The 18484-nt window shown below is 39.5% G+C and overlaps 2 protein-coding genes and 2 non-coding genes across 4 annotated transcripts; 1 reads left to right on the top strand and 3 right to left on the bottom strand.

The window, feature by feature from the left end:
• Nucleotides 1–542: 542 nt before the first annotated feature.
• Nucleotides 543–9823, top strand: LOC4347950 (notchless protein homolog). Its single transcript, XM_015757510.3, has 13 exons — nt 543–822; nt 1452–1533; nt 1651–1740; nt 1975–2100; nt 2763–2890; nt 3190–3389; nt 4884–4947; nt 6448–6558; nt 6659–6796; nt 8617–8759; nt 8834–8888; nt 9231–9287; nt 9380–9823. Exons 1-13 carry the CDS (start codon nt 658–660, stop codon nt 9461–9463), a joined length of 1443 nt encoding a protein of 480 aa, XP_015612996.1. The 5' UTR covers nt 543–657; the 3' UTR covers nt 9464–9823.
• A 787-nt stretch (nt 9824–10610) lies between these two features.
• On the bottom strand, nt 10611–10683 carry TRNAR-CCU (transfer RNA arginine (anticodon CCU)). The gene has a single exon. It is a non-coding gene; the product is annotated as a tRNA-Arg (tRNA).
• Nucleotides 10684–10856: 173 nt separating this feature from the next.
• On the bottom strand, nt 10857–13221 carry LOC107276834 (transcription factor bHLH18). The gene is made up of 5 exons (XM_015757998.2): nt 13014–13221; nt 12880–12938; nt 12284–12730; nt 11587–11943; nt 10857–10925 (listed from the first exon to the last, which is right to left on the bottom strand). Exons 2-5 carry the CDS (start codon nt 12913–12915, stop codon nt 10857–10859), a joined length of 909 nt encoding a protein of 302 aa, XP_015613484.1. The 5' UTR covers nt 12916–12938; nt 13014–13221.
• A 3328-nt stretch (nt 13222–16549) lies between these two features.
• TRNAT-AGU (transfer RNA threonine (anticodon AGU)) lies at nt 16550–16623 on the bottom strand. The gene has a single exon. It is a non-coding gene; the product is annotated as a tRNA-Thr (tRNA).
• Nucleotides 16624–18484: the final 1861 nt, after the last annotated feature.

Here is an 18484-nt window from a genome sequence, read left to right as displayed (position 1 = left end):
GAGTACACACATCTTTTCGCTTATGTGTATAGTTATAAGCTAAAATTTGAGTTGATTTTGTGTTTTTCTTTATCATAGTTTATTTTATAGCATTTATTTTTGAGTCGCTAGCAAAACATATATAAAAGTTTTATTCATTGTTCGGTTGCTAATAAGTGGTAAGAATATGTATAAGATTAGCCCAAACAATAACTCCGTAAATCTTTAGTTAGCACACTGCTACGCAAGGGAAGCCGATTTTCTGACGTTGCTGTTCACCTTGACTGCATCACTCTAGGGCCCACATATTAACCGTTAAGTTGGAGGGAGATCTCAATCCTTGTCACCGTAATCACTTTAGTCCACCTTTCCCAACTCATTTTTCACGCACACATTTTCTAAACGGCTAAACAAATACATAATTAATCATACGTTAATGTTTAATGAGTAGCTTCATTTTGCAGGTGGAAGGATTAGTTCCCAACCATAGGAGGTAGCAGTTGCGTTTGTTATGGGCTTTGGGCCCATGAGATAGATAAGATCGGCCCACTAATCATAGCCGCGGGTGGGGTGTGGCGTGTTGTGTTGTTGCCTCCGCCTCCGCCGCCGGCCGCTCGAGCCTCCTCCTCTCCCGCCAGCCGCCGCCGCCGCCGCCGCTGCTTGCTTGCGATTTTTCAGATGGAGAGCCCGAATCAGAACCAGCAGCAGGAGAGCAGCAGCGGAAGCAGCGTGATGTGCCAGCTGGTCAGTCCCGAAGGAGACCACCTTGGCGCCGCCCTCTACTTGCCTCACAACGTCGGCCCGCCGCAGCTGCAGGAGATCGTCAACCATCTTCTCCACAACGTACCACTATCTCTTCCTCCTTACTCTTCTTCTTCTTGCCTGCCTGCTTGCCTGCCTGATACCTTTTTTTTTTAATTTCATATTGATATTGGCTTAGGGACCAATTTTATTTCTTCTCCTTTTTTTCTTTTCTTTTATAAAGAAAGAAAGAAAGAAACATTACAATGTATCAATCTGCCTATCTAGACAACACATAAGCTGTCTGTACTCGTTCCTAGGGCCCATTTGAATCGCAGGATTGAGAAAACGCAGGAATAGGAAAAACGTAGGATTTTAATAAGAATGAAGTGTAAAACAGATGATTGCAAAACGCAGGAAAAATACAGGAATGACCGTTTGATTGAACCGCAGGAAAAACGCAGGAATTAGATGAGAGAGATAGACTCAAACGAAAGTTATTTTTTCTTGCACAACTCTTTGGTGAGAGAGGAAATCCCTTTAATGTTTAACAAGGGAAAAAATACAAGGTTACAATTCATTATGACAAGTTTAATTATAATATAGTAAAGGGGAAATATTTGAGCTAATTGTCACGTTGCATTTATCTTCACCTATGTAATGTACTCCCATTTGGCAGTTGTCCTGCATACTTACTTGTGTGACCTCATCACTCTAAACATTTACTTTAGGAGGACAAGCTGCCATATGCATTCTACATCGGAGATGAAGAACTCTCTGTCCAGCTTGGTGCTTACATGCAGCAAAAGAATGGTGAGACTCCACTCACAAGTTCATCCTACATTTCTTTTCGTCGATTAAGAAAATTAAAACAAACTAGGTGTTGCATCTCATTTCTGATTTCTATCTTTTGATTTTTGTTAAATGAAGCAAATGTTGAGGTTACCCTGCGCATAGTATATCAACCGCAGGCAATTTTCCGTATCAGGCCAGTCAACCGATGCTCTGCTACAATTGCTGGTATGTATACCTTGGATTACGTTCATTTCATTGTTTTCTTTTTCCATTACAATTTTAGGACTCTTTTATTTGACATGTTCTCATATTGCTGGGATTACAATGGGAATATCATCGGACAGACAAACCCTTTGCATCCTTGTTTTATTTGTCATTGACAGCACCAGTACCAGCCTCAATTATGTCGATTTTGAGCTTTCTTATACCACTGCGAATGATGTAATTTATCATCTGCAGGCCATACAGAAGCTGTACTAGCAGTTTCCTTCAGTCCTGATGGAAGATGTTTGGCTAGTGGTTCTGGTGATACCACTGTTAGGTTTTGGGATCTGAGCACACAGACCCCATTGTTCACATGCAAAGGTGAATCTTAGCATTCTTGCATACAGATAATTTCAAGTCATTTTTCTCATACCTTAAATAAGTCGAATGCCCGTAATTGCATTGGTGCTTGTTTTATAGAGTTACACCATGGTTATTGTTCTTTACGGTAACCTAGTGCTTACCAACACTTGATTAACAATTTCTCATGAGAGAGATCTTAGATGATTGATGCAAAAGTGTTTAGCAACTCAGTGCTTATCTTTATCAATATGTCCTAACTCACAATAGACCTGTAAGTTACTTTCAGAATTAATCTTTTTTAATGGTAGACCTAACCTTAACATGTACTGGATAATCAAAGCTTAATGTTTGATACCATAGTATACAGTGTTTGTTCCTTTTAGATGAATTTAGTAGGTTGAGACTATTAAAAGATAACATAATTTATTACTTGTAATTAACACATTACATAAATTGTTTATTTGTCGATATTGGATGTTCAGACGACCTAATAGGAGTTTACTGTTGTAACATTGTGATAAAACTCATGTTTATCAGACATTACTTCCAGTGCATTTGAGTATAATTTTTTGGTACTCTTAGTCTCGTTGACAGTTCCATTTGCATATCGGTATATCCAATGTTTTTGAGGGTGATACCATTAATATTTGAAAGTTATCAAATAACACCGCATCTTCCAGGACACAAAAACTGGGTCCTCTGCATTGCATGGTCGCCTGATGGGAATCATCTTGTTAGTGGAAGCAAGTCAGGGGAACTTATATTATGGGACCCGAAAACAGGCAAGCAATTGGGGACTCCACTTACGGTAAGATTATGACATCTTTGTCTTTCAACCTGTAGTTTTTGTAGAAGTATGAAATAAGAATTATTCAGTTGCATATTTGCAGACCTAACTGCCCTATGTGTCAATTCATGTGAACCTGGAAAATATATGTTAGTTACTTAGTTGACTTGAAGATAACTGCTCCAGTTCTTTTTTCTTAGTACCATGGATTCACATACACTTAATGTTGGAAATAGTATATGGAGTTGTACTTTATATATTGCAGAAGTTTCTTTTTTCTTGCCATGCAGTACTCATTGATCATTGCCTTTACTCATTAGGGGCATAGGAAGTGGATTACTGCTGTATCTTGGGAGCCAGTTCATTTGCAATCTCCTTGCCGCCGTTTTGTAAGTACAAGTAAGGATGGTGATGCACGTATTTGGGATATGACCACAAGGAAGTGTGTCATTGCCCTTACAGGTCACACTAATTCAGTGACTTGTGTGAAGTGGGGTGGAGATGGTTTGATTTACACTGGGTAAGACTATTACACCTTCTGTTTCTATTATAAGGCGTATTTTGTTTCGTTAAGACAAGGGTTTGACTAACAATTTCTTTACAAGTAATATATTATTTATGCGTTACAAAAGTGTAATCATAAGTAAGTACTTTCAAATACGAATCTAATAACATCAATTTTGTGTCACACAAACTATACCCTAATGGAGTAATTATTGGTCAAAGTCTTGTCCTAAAGAAACAAAATACATATTATATTTTTGATTTTTCAAAAAAGGGAGACATACATAGGCAGTCCTTTCAGCATTTTGAAATAAAAGGATAATGACTTTTTTTTTCTTTTGTACTTGGTCACTTTTGGTTATTGCCATTGGATTTGTTAAAATAGGAACAACAACAAATTTTATAATGCCATCATGGCACCATTATTCCATGGTGCAAGAAAGCACTAGGCGTTAGTCGGGTGGCTGGGTGGCGCCTAGTGCCTAATAGGCCTAGGTCAGACCAACTAGTCAATCCAAGAAACTAGCAAGCATATTACATAAAAAATAGACTATATAACACTGAGATAGCAAGAAAACACCACGCAAGGTAGTTGAGTCACCTAATGCACCATCTAATGCGCTACCCAGCGCCTAGTGCCTAATGGGTTAGGCAGTGGCTAGGGCTGTGTTTTAGAATACTGCATTATTTAGGATTGAATCATATACCAGCGTTGTGATACAGGGAATATATTTGTAGTAAAATCGTATTGCGCCTGCATATATATGATGTATGAACTCTATTTCTGTTTCTGCTGCTATGTTTGACAGATAAGTTAATCGAGATCTCAAACCACTGTTTGTGACTAGAAATTCTGAACATGACAGATTCAGTTCAGATTCTATTCAATCTGTATTTTAGATGGAATCTATTTATATAGGAATGCTTACTGCTTCTACTTTGGCAATTGTGAGAAAGAACTATCAAGATAGCTTCCAGCAACACAGGCCACAATCCTTTATTGGTGCCATACAGACAATTCCCTACATTTATTGATATTTATTTAATTGAGTTATTGTGAGAAACCCAATACGTAAGTGACGTTCCGTTAGCCAAAGGATACACTTTTGCTGGTAGGAATAGGCCTTGATCAGGCTAAGAGTTCCAGTTACTTCCCTTTTCCTCATACTCCGTTTACTATTTTGTTTATTTATAATAGACAGCTATAACTTGAGGCAAAAGTGGTCGAGTTCTTCCTAGATGGTTAAAATTAAGTAGCTGAAAGCATATGCGTAATCACTTAGTCTGTTATCTCATTTATCATGAATGTTTATAGTGTTGCAAAATTAAGTAGCTGAAAGCATATGCATAATCACTTAGTCTGTTATCTCATTTATCGAATGTTTATAGTGTTGCTAGAAATGATGTTTAATGCTATGCTGTATGTTTATTTGTACAAAATGCTGTATTTTACAGATACAGTTCTTAAAATGCTATGTACAATTCTAAAACAAATGTATGTGTACTGCAGTTCTGAAGATTGTTCAATCAAAGTGTGGGAAACTTCTCAGGGAAAATTGGTCAAAACACTGCAGGTAATGTACCAGCATTTCAGTGGACATTCAAAGATTTATGCAAACTTTTATGCTCCCAAGTTGGCTTTGCTAGTATTGAATTATGAGCAAAATAGCAAATATCACACAACCACATGCTTTATGAATAAAGTACCAGAGAACTACAGGTTTTATGATCAATTCCAGAGAGATACAGATTTTACGGGAAGTTGTATTGGGAAATGGCAGATTCTGCAGCTTCTGAGGAATTCCTGGCCTGCATGTTCTACATATGGACATAAATGGGTCTGGAGATGCTCAAACACTAGTTAGGTCCCGCTGAACTTTCAACTTTGCGTGGGTTTGTAGTGTAACTATTGTAGGGGACTGATACTACACACGTTCTAGTCATGCATCATCCTTACCTACAGAATAAGCACATGTGAATGCATATTCTTTATGAACGACATATCTGAGGCAAACATTTTTATTTCCTTCTAATGTTGATGGCAATGATAGTTTAATCTAGGGGTGGAAACGAGCCAAGCCTGGCTCGGCTCGGCTTGCAGTGGCTCGCAAAAAAGTAGGCCTGGCTTGGTTCGGCTTGGTTAGGGAAACAAGCTAAAACTTGAGCTCGGCTCGGCTCGTTCTGGCTCGAGCTGGCTTGCAAGCCTTCCTGTTGAAATATCTCTTCATATATATTTTATAATTATTAAAAAAAGTAAAACCAAATCATCAACATGTAAACTTTAAATAAGTTTATATATTCAATACTTCAAAATCTTGATGATAAATTTTAAGTTGACAAATTATAATGCCATATAAAGTAAAATAATCGATATAAACACACGATGACCTAGGCTCGCGAGCCAAAACAAGTGGCTCACGAGCTAGCTCGGCTCGGCTCATTTCAGCAACGAGCTAAAAAGGAGGCAAGCTTGGCTCGTTTGGCTTACGAGCCGAGCCAAGCCAACCAAGCTCGAGCCAAGCCCGAGCTGAGCTCACGAACCCGAGCTTTTTTTCCACCCCTAGTTTAATCTTTTAAGATGCAAGTAGCCTATGAAAGGCCATACAAACTTGGTTTGGGCTCAAAAAACAAAATAGCAAATCAAATTTACAAGGATGCCCATCTACAGCATTCTAAGGCCAAACCCCGATACCAATTGCTTTGTGAATTAGAGAATTCATTGCCATGTAGTTGATGGTTTACTCTGACCAGGGGGTGTTAGAGGAAGAAAAAAAACAAAATTTACTTTGGAAGACGTGTGCATGCTATAGCCATGAACTGAGGGAGTAATTTTGTGTGCTTAATTCATGAATCGTACCAAATAAATTATACATTCTTTCAATTGTGAACTGTCAGCTATACCCAGGAAACAATTTTGTGGAATATCTTTGATCTGATTTTGCCTGTTTTTTGCATGTGCTGGACCTATTATTTTGGTAGCTGTGAACTATTACCTTGCTTTCAAGTCAGCTATTCTATGCTAGTTGTCACTGTCATCTTGTTAAAGTAGTTACACACTTACACTGCATATTCAGGGTCATGGTCACTGGGTCAATTCACTTGCTTTGAGCACCGAGTATGTTTTGCGCACAGGGGCATATGACCATACTGGCAAGACATATTCAACAGCAGAGGAAATGAAGGAGGTATGATGTGATCATAAATTAGTGTTAGAACTGACTCTTAATATTTTCATTTGTTGCTTGCTGAAATGAATTTTTTCACCTGAGAACTTTGGATATCCAGGCAGCTCTTGCGAGATACAAGAAGATGAGGGGCAATGCACCTGAGAGACTAGTTTCTGGTTCTGATGATTTTACGATGTTTCTCTGGGAACCAACAATTAGTAAACAGCCCAAAGCCCGCATGACTGGTCATCAAAAGGTATATTGTCCTGACAGCTCCATGAAATGTTCTTGCATTTGTATCATTGTATGTACATTTTGACTTGTTTATGCATTCAGTTTTGTCTCACTGAATACTGAGAAAAGATTGAAAATTCTATGAGTTTCCTCCCTGAAACTTGAAAATAATAATGAATCGGTGTCATTTAAAATTAATGGTATGAGTGTTTCCAAACTCCAAACCCATCTATAGAACAGATTATTGTTGAAATCATTAGGACTTGTGTAAGTTGTCAAATGGCATGAACAAGTTGGGAGCGCTAGATAAAAACCATTCGATATTATTGCAAGTCGCCCTCGCGCGGCGGCTCGGGGGCGAAACCCTAGCCGCCGCCGCCCCTCCTCCTCCCTCCTCCGTGCTTCGCCGCTGCCGGAGCTTGTCACCGGCAAAGCCGGGCGACGCGCTGGGATGGCGGCGGCGGGGCCATCCTCCTCGGCTCCATCTCGCCCCGGCGCGGGCGTGGCGACGATGGCGGCGGGACGGCGAGGTCGCGGCGACGGGGACGGCGCGGCGGTGGGGCTCTCCACGGCGCGGCGGCGGGGCTCTCCGCGGTGGTCGGCTCTGGCTCCGGCGACGGGTGACGGAGTCGCTAGATCCGGTTGCCCCTCTGGCCGGGGCGACCGGCGACGGGCTCGGTCGACGCCGACGCCGCTCGGGCGTAGGCGGATGGCCGGTGACGGGCTTCTCCGGCGTGGGCTCGTCGGCGACGACGGCATCGGGTCGGCGGCGGCTCGCATTCGTCGGCGGCGGCTCCAGTCCGGCTCTCGGTGGAGCGCGCTTCGGCGCCGGCTGCCGCTGACCTGGCCGGGGGCTGCCGATCTGCTGCGATTTTGCCGGCGACGGGGACGGCGCCTCCATCTCCCTCCCTCCTTTTTCTCCAGATCCGGTTCCCCTCTTCTTTAGTTGTTCTTCTTCCAGTGCTCACCGGCGGTGCGGCGCCCGCTCCCCTCTTCTTAGGGGCTCCTCCCTTCTTAGGCTAGGCTACTTCCAGTTGTTGCCGGGGAGCTCCTTGGTGCGGTAGGGGTGGCGTGCGGAGTTGGTTTCCGGCGTCCTGTCTCGCTGGCGTCGGCCGCGCCGTAGGTTTGCTGCAGTTGGGTTCCTGTGTGTGAGGTGGTCTCTGGTCGAGCTGCAATGTGATTGACTGTTGAGGCAGAGTCGGAGCTGCTTGTCTTGCAAGCTCGGCAACGATGACCCTCAATAGACGTCCAGGCAACGCGATGAGGGTTTGGAGGTGGAGCATTTTGAGAGAGTCTCGGGTGAAAACCTTGCCTAGTGTTTTTCTAGGTTGATGATATCGACGCCTGTGGGTGCCGTTTCCTCCTTGGAGGTATCGTCATGATGGCTCTCTCTCGCTTTAGGTGAAAACTGGGTTCCTTTTGGAACGGGCGTTGACAGCATTCTTGATGTTGTTCCCTTGTTGAAGGCTTCGCTCAGAAGGTTTCTGCTCCACTAGAGGATGTTTGGTGGTTCTGGAGACCTTGTGCATTATGTTGTCGAAGCTGCTTGCCTTTGGCAAGCTCGGCAACGATGAGTTTTGTGAGGTCTCAATAGTTGCTTTCTTTTCCTTTTCTGTATAGGTTTTCGCCGGTTTCCCATTTAATTAACCGTGCTTGTTCGGTTTTTGGGCCCGGTTTCCCTTATTAACTGGGCCAATTCTCTTCTATAAATTCCGGCGGGAGAAACTCCTGTCGTCGGTTCCTCGAAAAAAAAATATTATTGCTTTTTTTACCAATGCAGGGTAAATTTTTTTATTTAAGTGTGCTTGGAAATGATTTTGTCATTTGCTTTTCTTTGTGCAGCTCGTAAACCATGTCTACTTCTCTCCTGACGGGCAGTGGCTGGCAAGTGCCTCCTTTGACAAATCTGTCAAGTTATGGAATGGTATTACAGGCAAATTTGTTGCAGCTTTCAGAGGGCATGTTGCAGATGTCTACCAGATCAGGTCGGTTTTTCTATCTTGCTGTTTCCATTGTATGTACATGCCGCAATGCCTAATATCATCATTTCTGTCCATAGCTGGTCTGCTGACAGTAGGCTTCTATTGAGTGGAAGCAAGGATTCCACCCTAAAGGTATCTATCTCTGTCTCCGCTTAGTTCTCTGTCTTTTACCTAACTGGTCACCGACATGCCATTCAGTCTGTATGTTGTCAATCTGGCACTGGAATTCATTATATCAGAATACTTGTCTTTGAGGAGTTAATTCTGTTTGCTTGAGTAGTCATCCGAAAACTGGTGAATCTGACATAAATATTGGTTGGAACTGCCAAGTGTGACTGGTATCATACAATTGTTTTTAGGCATGCCCTTTTAATTATGTTTCTATTAACTTGGCTTGTAAAGTCCATTACTTGCATAGCATGGACCATGGAACTGATACGTTATGCTCGGTCTCTATTTGTTGGTACGATTCAGGTCTGGGATATTCGAACACGCAAGTTGAAACAGGATTTGCCAGGGCACGCAGATGAGGTACATGCATGCATATTTTGGAACAATAAAAATCTGAATTGAAATTATTATAGTGTAGTAACAAAGATTATGTATATATATATAAATGTAAGGTGTACGCTGTGGATTGGAGCCCTGACGGCGAGAAGGTTGCATCTGGAGGCAAGGACAGGGTCCTCAAGCTATGGATGAACTAGTTCCCTTAGAGTTAAGGTACTTAGCTAGTAGCTTCTTGTCATGGTGGCTCTCTCTTGTTCTTGGTGAGAGATTTTGTAGGGTTGGGTTGGCATTTCTTGTTTTTATTTTGCAACCAAAGGCTTGAGGGTTTATAGCTGGTTTTTTTTAGATAATGGAATATAATATTCCGGTTTTTGTTCAAAAAGAACTACAGCCAATTATTACAAAGATCCACTCCAGAAGAGAGTGTAGTTTAAGACAAGTTGAACACACCAAATAAGAGAAGAGATAACCCAAACTGAGAAAAGCAAAACAAAATGTGGAGGCTAGAAGGCCTTGTCAAGGCTTAGGACTGAAGTTTGAAGCCAATGCATAGATCATATTCTCATTCCCCGGTTGGATCAATATATATATATATATATATATATATATATATATATATTTGTTGCTAACTTCAATTGGGTGTATACGTATATTATTTCTTCCTCCTACTGTAAGGGATGTAAAAGACATGACAAAAATGGTTACTCCACTGGTTAGCTAGCTACCATGGGCATTATTATATTAATTAATCGGATGTGTTAACAGAAAGAAAATAACATGATATGGTTGAGCTCGTTTGAGTGGCCTTGGATTAGGCTGATCTCGTTTTGGCAACTAGCTACGGCAACCATAAGCATGTTTTGTACGGAAGTTTTTCTATATAGTAGTATCTTAAAAAATTAAATAAATTCACTTTTAATTTATAATAATTAATACTCGATTAATCATTGTGTCATCGAAGATCCAAATGAACTAAGCCTTACACGTCCAATTGGCTTGCGGTCATGAGTTGGGAAGAGAGTTTTTTAGCATGTGGATCGAGATGACCTTACCTATGTCACTTTTCCAAAAGATTAAAGATGATGAAAAACAGAAGCTTTTCTCCCGATTTGTAAACAAAAATAAAGACAAAATCATCAGAGTATACAAACGCGTACAGAGTATGAAAATTGAACTAAATTGAAAAAAAAAAGAAACAATGGCTAAAGCATCAGAGTATCCAAATTGAACTAAATGGAAAAAAGAAAGACTTGTAATAAAAAAAATAAAAAACAAGCTCACAAAGAGTATGAAAATTGATTATAAATGGGAAAATAAATAATATTAAGTAAAAAACGGAATGAGCGCGCCAGGTAGGGGTCGAACCTACGACCTTCTGCTTAGGAAACAGACGCTCTATCCACTGAGCTACAGGCGCTTGTGATTTCATGATGATACAAATAATATTTAGCCTAAAACAAATAAATTCAAAGAACTTGCAGACACAAAGAAAATACATACATTATCTCTATGCGCAACAGAACAACAATTTAATTACTTCCCCCATCTGTACAAATATTTCCGGCTCTCCATACGATCTGCCACTTTCACCTAAAAATTTCTGAGAGTTGATTTTAGATTCTTCACAAGTTCTACAGTGGTACAAGATGCATTATCAATCTGCATGCAAATTAATGAATAAAAACATATTATTAATCTTCAAAAATACCAATATTAAACTCGAGACAATCATCATCCTATTTCATTATGTACTTTTGTAAAAAAAAAGAGTTCCTACACAAGTTATAGTCTCCTCTAATTGGTAAAAAAATATTTGACGTTTAGGACAAAATTCGGATAAACTTTTGAAACTTTTATCATCAATTTACATTAGAATAAGTTTGTAAAACATAATAAGTTTTTATAGTAATTTTCAACGCAAATCTTTGCATACCATTTCTTAACTAAGTATTTGAGAAGTTCTTGACAATTACAGACAATTACAGTTCTTATAAAATTTGATCAAATCATGTTAATATCTATATCTATACTATCTTAAAAGAATCCATAGGTGGTGGTGCCATTGACTGTGGAATCTACATACTTCATCTCCTTTATTTGCTCTCACCAACTCCAAGTCACAGGCTCTCTTAATTCTTAGACTTCTAAGAACGTTTGCAAATCACGGGGATTTTGGACGGATGGGATATTTGCTAGTACTATAAACCTGGACAGACTCCCCGTCTAGATTCATTGTACTAGGAAATATCCAATACGTCCAAAATCCTTTATATTTTAGGACGGAGGGAGTAAAATATAATGGGAGTAAGTTATGGAGTACCTGTGCTGTAATGGTGATGTTTAGTGATGAATCTGCAAATGGCACAACATTAGTGTTCATGGTGGACAGGCCGAGCTTCTCGAGCTCGGTCAGCAGCTTGATCAACACCCCCTTCTTCTCAGGGCACACAACCCTCAGCAGAACAGTCGTCCCCTGTAAATTTGCCTCAACTTTTATCTCCACCTCATTGTTGTTACCATCATCGTCCTCATCATCACCGGAGCCGGCACGGCTGCGAGCATCGGAAATTGGGGGTTGCGTGCTCCCCATGCTTTGGATGTCCTGCAGGATCTTCACCCTCTCCCTAAGATGGTGCACATACTCAATGGTGCTGCCGAGAACGGAGACCTTGTCCGTCTGAGAAAACCAGGAAATCCTGACGGCATTAGTCATGACTGTCGTTACGAATATGTGGCGGCATTGTTATTATCTATCGACCGTTGTGTCAACTGCTCCCTCCCCTAAATATTTGACGCCGTTGACTTTTTTAAACATGTTTGACCATTCGTCTTATTCAAAAACTTTTGCGAAATATATAAAACTATATGTATACATAAAAGTATATTTAACAATGAATCAAATGGTAGGAAATAAATTAATAATTGCTTAAATTTTTTGAATAAGACAAACGGTCAAACATGTTTAAAAAAGTCAACGGCGTCAAACATTTAAGGATGGAGAGGGAGTATATATTTACCTTAGTGATTTCGGGGACGATAGATGCTAGAGTTGTAAACTGCTGGTGCATCTTCTCTCGCCTCTTTCTCTCGGCGATAACATGTTCTTGCATGCTCGAGGTCGCCCTCCTTCCGCCTCTCTTCATCTCTGACAGCGGCGAGCAGAATTTTGTCATGGGACCACTATCCTGCTGCTGCTCCAGCGCCGAGAAGTTGAGTGAGCTGGACGAGCCATTGGTGAGGGAGAAGAAGCTGTCACGAATTGCAGCAGCTGCTGGTGTGTGGCCCTCGGGCTTGTTAATATCCCCGACAAAGGGGAGGACCCTCAGTGATGGGTTATGGTATCCATGCTGTTCTTCCTGTTGTTCTTGGGGCTGGTTAAAAAGCTCGTTGGCAAGGGATTCAGCGAGTTGCTGCATGCTGAGAGGGTCCAGATGCTCAAGCGCTCTAGGATCATCATCATTCTCCTGCATAAAAACAATGCACATATAGCGCCCAATCAGTAAAGTACCTCGTCTGCAAAATTAACCTAGATGCCAATAAACTAGCACAACATATAATAGATTCCCTTGTGATAATTAACACAAAAGATTGATAAATAACTTAGGGTTCTTACCAGTTCTGCAAGCCATTGCTTGGCCGAAGAATCCATATTCAGTTGGAGTTTGTGCAATCCTGGACCAGAACCACCATAAGACCACTGATATATAGTTTGTGATACAGTTAATTACTTGATGCCAAATTGCAAACCTTGATGGCTACTTTGATGCCCTTGATCAAATTAATTCAGAGTAGTCTTGACAAGCCACACACACAGCGAAGAAGAAGAAGAAGAAGAAGAAGAAGAAGAAGAAGAAGAAGAGGATAAGGAAAGAACCAAGGGAGGACGAGGAGGAGAAGCAGAAACACATCAGCAGCAAAGAAGAAGAGCACTAGGCACTAGCTAATGTAAGAGAACAAAATGGAAGCTGGATCAAAAGGCTGTACTACTATATACCTTCTATACTGTTGCTCTGGTACCAAGAGTGTGCTACTGTACTAATTATTAACTGGCTGTTAGCTTCACCCACGAGCATCCTGCATATGACCAAACTAGTTTATTAGCATCTTAGCTTGTATTGAGTTCAACAACTAGAACATCCATAAAAATGATTTTTTTTTAAAACGGTCCATAAAAAAGATGATTTAGCAACTGTGGATTCCAACTTTTGAGCCTCCATGGCATCTGCATTTGCTAGCGACTATCTATCAAAAAAAAAATGCTTTCTAACCTTGCTTCATCATATATAACTGTTAACGTTGACAAAGTACTGAAAGTACTACATGTGTTTTAGCTGAGATGGTTTTTCTAAACTAGAAAGCAATTGCACACATTATTTTTTAAGGGCCCAACACTCGATCTGTGGTTGTCAAGTTTTCCTTGACAACAAATGTAATGAAGTTAATTAGTTATGTTTATTGTTTCACAAAAAAATGTATTAATGATACTATATCTCTGCAGGTCCAGGTGCTCCTGAAGTCCTGTTCTTTTGTTATTCACCTAAAAAAATTATGACAACTGATTTTAGATTCTTCACAAGTTGTATACGGTGGTGGAAGATCCATTTTCAATGTGCATTTCCAATTTTCCATCAAGAATGCTTTAATTAATATTATTATATTTTCGTAGTGCGACCGTTATGAACATGTTTCTATGAAAATTGTAGCTAAGACTTTCACAATTAATACCATGCATGTTGGAGTATCATTATCTATAAAAAAAACATGCATGTTGAAGAATAAAACTGCTCTAATTTAGGGATGCTCATTATCTATCAAGAAAATGCATGTTGAAGATAGAAAACAAAATGCAAGTTGAAGTCTGAAACTGCCCTTATTTAGGGATGCAAGTAGGTTTTGAAGAACTAAATAAACGAAAACACCTGATTAGTGGAGTAGGCCATTTCTTGGTTTGCTGCAAGCCTGCAACACTATATATTGGTTAGATTTTTTGTCTGGTTGCAAGTTGACTCCTCTCGTTGTCTTTGAGAGATCAACCCCTATCTCATGTACTCCCTCCATTTTTCAATAGATGACGCCATTGACTTTTTCTCACATGTTTGACCATTTGTCTTATTCAAAAAATTTACGTAATTATAATTTATTTTGTTATGAGTTGTTTTATCACTCATAGTACTTTAAGTGTGATTTATATCTTATACATTTGCACAAAATTTTTGAATAAGACGAATGGTCAAACATGTGAGAAAAAGTCAACGGCGTCATCTATTAAAAACGGAGGGAGTAATAGCAATTACATTAATTATTACAAATATGTACTAGCTAGCTTGTGCATGTGCAGTCAAAGCCTCAAAGATAATTAAGGTGATTTTTAATCCCTCAACAAGGCCCAATTGCTGTACTTTCCGCACTTTAATTAAAGCACCAAAGATGAAGTGTTTGTGTGAATAAAAAATGGGGTGGGTTGTGTGTGTCTATATATATATATGAATATTAATAGCCTGACATTAATTAGCTGCGGGCGTACAACCAGTACGCTGCACACGTGCTAACTCTTAATGATCTCTGGACCGTATCACAGCTTAAATTCCAGTATATCACAGCTTGATTTATGAATGCTCAATTGTTCATATACAAGAGCAATTAGAGTCGTCTGTTCTTGTATCATCTACTAAAAACATTCGGTTTTGATAACATCCGTTTTAGTCTTCATCCTATTGGGGTGGGGAAGCACATTTTGTGTGATGGTAGAGTTCACATGAAGAATTCATGCTTATGTGCATACTAATGCACTAGGTTGACTACGTATAATTCGTAAGCCGCTGAAGAAACAACGGTTATATATGCAGTTCCTCGCCAACCATAGATGAAAGTTTGTTATTTCCATCTTTAGGGTGGTGTTCTAATAAGTATTTTTCTTTATTTTAATCAAATTGTGATTTTGTAATTCGTAGTCTTTTGACCTGGTACCTCATATAAGTATGTAATCAAGGAAAATAAAACGTTTGCAGCAAATCAAAGGAGAAGATGGCACGGAGAGAATCATATGCATGCAGTAAGGGAGGGGTGTAACATGTGTGTGTGACGGCCAATCCAACCTGAGATTTTCTTTCTGAAGAAATAAGGTACTCTCATCTGGCATGTTACGTTGCAGCTTCTCCTAGCTTGTAGAAAGCGAATTATTCCCCTACATCATGCGTGTTCGCTGGCTTGTGATTACGCTAATAAATGCATTATTAATTAGTTCCCTCCACATATTGATATTGCCAAACAACAGTAGCAGGATGCCTAGCTACATACTTGCACCCACAGTTTGGAGTCAAAACCACCTGGGCTAAGTCAATTGGAGCATATGTTACGTATATGCAATGAACTGGATAGAAATATTTCTATGTTGATACATCCTACATGATGTTGAAAACCTAAATTAACCTGATCTCCTCGAAAAAAAAAAAAACCCTATCGTTTATATATACATTGCTAGCTATAGGTTTATCTATGAATTCAATCTACAGTTATGTAATCAAGCTAGTAGTTCTAGTTGATCAGGGCTTAACCTTTCTTCCAGAACCATAAGGCAAAAAGGCACAAGAAGGAGCTTTCTACAGCAGAGTATCTCCTTTCTTTCATGTAGCACACTAATCAAGACCTTAGGTGCAAATTGCAATGGGATGGTGCAAACTCTAAGTAAGCTTATTAATTAGCTACTACATGCCAATGAATATTGCATTTGTGTGTTTTCCTACAAAACTATCTAATGGCTCCTTGCAACTAACACTAATCTCATACTCCTTTAGTTCCCCCAAAACATATATTACGTGGTAAAACCAAACTATTATTTCTTTTTTGTCAGTTGACTAGCATTAATAACCAACATGGCCAACTTGATGAAACTGCGCCTATGGGTCATGAAAACTGCTGTACGTACCATTTGTTTTTTATGTGCTATATATATAAAGATATATACACAAGGAATAGTTCATATATACTCCCTGCTTCTTGTTAATGTTTGGCCTTGTCATACATTAACTGTGTCATTTAGAAATAGGGAAAATACATCTAGACTCTGAAAACAAAAGGGAACTGCGATATTATTCTGTGGCATTTCATCTGGTTGAGTTATTCTTTGTTTGCAAAGCTTGTGAACCACTCTTACTTGTTCATCTTTCAGTTGTTTAAAAAATCTATATACCAGACGGAATCAAACAGAAAGAATGTAATGTATTCTCCTAGTCTAAATGAATTTGGATTAAAAAGCAACAAAAATTAAAACCAGAAAAGTAATGTGCTTTCGTTGAGAGTCGAACTCAAGACCTCCCGCTTACTAAACGGGTGCTCTAACCAACTGAGCTACGAAAGCTTTTGCAGCAAATTATTATTTATAAATATTTATTCTTTTACAATCAGAATTTATGTTTTTAGATAATGTCAGTAGTTTATGTAAATTTGATACATTAATTTACGAACAGGCCTCGCCTCCTTGTAAATAAAACAAGAGACAGACCTAATGTCACACTGGACCAAAATTATGATTTACGTCAGAACGTTCTTTAGAATACGAATTCAGAACGAAATCTACTTTATTTCCTACCTTTCAAATTGCTCTGCATTTCCTGTAATTCTCTACAGAAATTATGCCTCTGAAACGAGTATTCCACGTACTAAATATCTTACACTAGAACAGCAAAAGTTAAAGACTGGACCAGGAGAATAGTGGGCTAGAACTTAAAAGACAATTATTATGGGCCGTAATCCATCACAATCTAGCTTAGCCTGATATGCCTGTTGATTGCCTTTGTCTCTTCTTTCTCATAACATGCGTAAGTTAGGGCCCATTTGGGAGGACCAATTTTGTCTAAATTCTTGCCCAATATGGACTCCCAAACGAAATGTTAAGAGATTGGGAAAAAAATGTTAAAGTGATGGATTCCCAAACATGGAGAAAACTGAGATATACGACCCTGCAATCAGATCGACCTAGAGAGCCAGCAGCCCTGCAGAGAAGTGTTTTGGCGAAATCGACGTTATCAGCAACACCAATCTATCACCTATCTGCCTTAGCAGAATATAAATGGCTCTACAAAAGATCATTGTTAATGCAGGAAGCAGCTTGGAAAATTGGCAGGTAAGTAGGAGTAGTATGCAAGCCAAAAAATCTGCTTAGAAGACATTGGCCCTGTGAGTGGATCTGTTGTCGTTAGCACTTTCGAAGATGCTAACAATCTGGAAACAAAGGAATGCCGCTTCACCAATGAGAGGTGTGGCCGCTTATCTGTAACTGGCAAGGAATGACAGATTTTTCCAAAACAACATCTGGCTGGCAATCGACATCAGAGAGTGGTAGGAGCTGATCATTATCAAATCAATGCCAAAGAGTATACTAGGAAGGAAAAACTGGGAGCTCTTCTAATAACTTGGTGGAACATTTGGCTTGAACGCAACAGGAGGATCTTTAAGAAAATTTTGTAAAATGAAACTCAGGGTGTGTTTAGTTCACGCCAAAATTAGAAGTTTGATTGAAATTGGAACGATGTGACAGAAAAGTTAGAAGTTTGTGTGTGTAGGAAAGTTTTGATGTGATGGAAAAGTTGGAAGTTTGAAAAAAAAATTGGAACTAAACTCAGCCTCAGGTGTCCTTTCTCATGAATGAAAACCTAGATGAATTCGACCTTGCGCTGGCGCTTAGCCCAGATCAGATGGCTTCTATCCCAGCAGTAGTGTTTTCTTTTATCCCTGTAAATAGGCTCTGAGTTTCTTTTCCTGTTCCTAGCCATCTTTTAGTACACATATTGTATTAAGGCTTGTTGGCCAATTTACTCCCTCTAATATATTTGGCAAATCTCCTGCGGTCCGTTCTTCAAAACAAAATAAAGAAAAAGGTTGTAAAGAGATACTCCCTCCACCGTTCTTAATACCTAAACTATGTCATCTCAGTTTGGTATTAAGTAATTAGATTTTGACAATGAAAGTTGTATGATTATATTCGTGATATTATATATTTCAATAATTAATTTATCGTATTTTCAAGTATTTATAATTTTTTTGCTAAAAATGGATGTGGTCAAAGCTTAAAATTGAATCGTGCCAGTGCAAATTATTCAAGAATTAATGTGGGTAGGATACAAAGGTAAAATGAGCGCCCAATCATTATCTTGAAAGGAATCGAATTGATGTGGAGTTAATAGAAATATTGTAATATCAGGCATTCATTCAGGTGCCCT

This window comes from Oryza sativa, chromosome 10 (genome assembly GCF_034140825.1).
Source record: "Oryza sativa Japonica Group chromosome 10, ASM3414082v1".
NCBI classification, from domain to species: domain Eukaryota; kingdom Viridiplantae; phylum Streptophyta; class Magnoliopsida; order Poales; family Poaceae; genus Oryza; species Oryza sativa.
The sequence above is the reverse complement of the archived record's forward strand: the minus strand, read 5'-3'. Positions and strand labels throughout refer to the sequence as shown.

What these genes read in the sequence shown, in the direction of transcription:
- LOC4347950 (XM_015757510.3), top strand. Translation starts at nt 658, where the DNA reads ATGGAGAGCCCGAATCAGAACCAGCAGCAGGAGAGCAGCAGCGGAAGC. An exon ending in CCCATTGTTCACATGCAAAG is followed by an intron (nt 2,101 to 2,762) that starts GTGAATCTTAGC and finishes CGCATCTTCCAG; the next exon opens with GACACAAAAACTGGGTCCTC. An exon ending in AATTGGGGACTCCACTTACG is followed by an intron (nt 2,891 to 3,189) that starts GTAAGATTATGA and finishes TTTACTCATTAG; the next exon opens with GGGCATAGGAAGTGGATTAC.
- LOC107276834 (XM_015757998.2), bottom strand. Translation starts at nt 12,915, where the DNA reads ATGGATTCTTCGGCCAAGCAATGGCTTGCAGAACTG. An exon ending in AGCAATGGCTTGCAGAACTG is followed by an intron (nt 12,731 to 12,879) that starts GTAAGAACCCTA and finishes GTTTTTATGCAG; the next exon opens with GAGAATGATGATGATCCTAG. An exon ending in TCGTCCCCGAAATCACTAAG is followed by an intron (nt 11,944 to 12,283) that starts GTAAATATATAC and finishes TGGTTTTCTCAG; the next exon opens with ACGGACAAGGTCTCCGTTCT.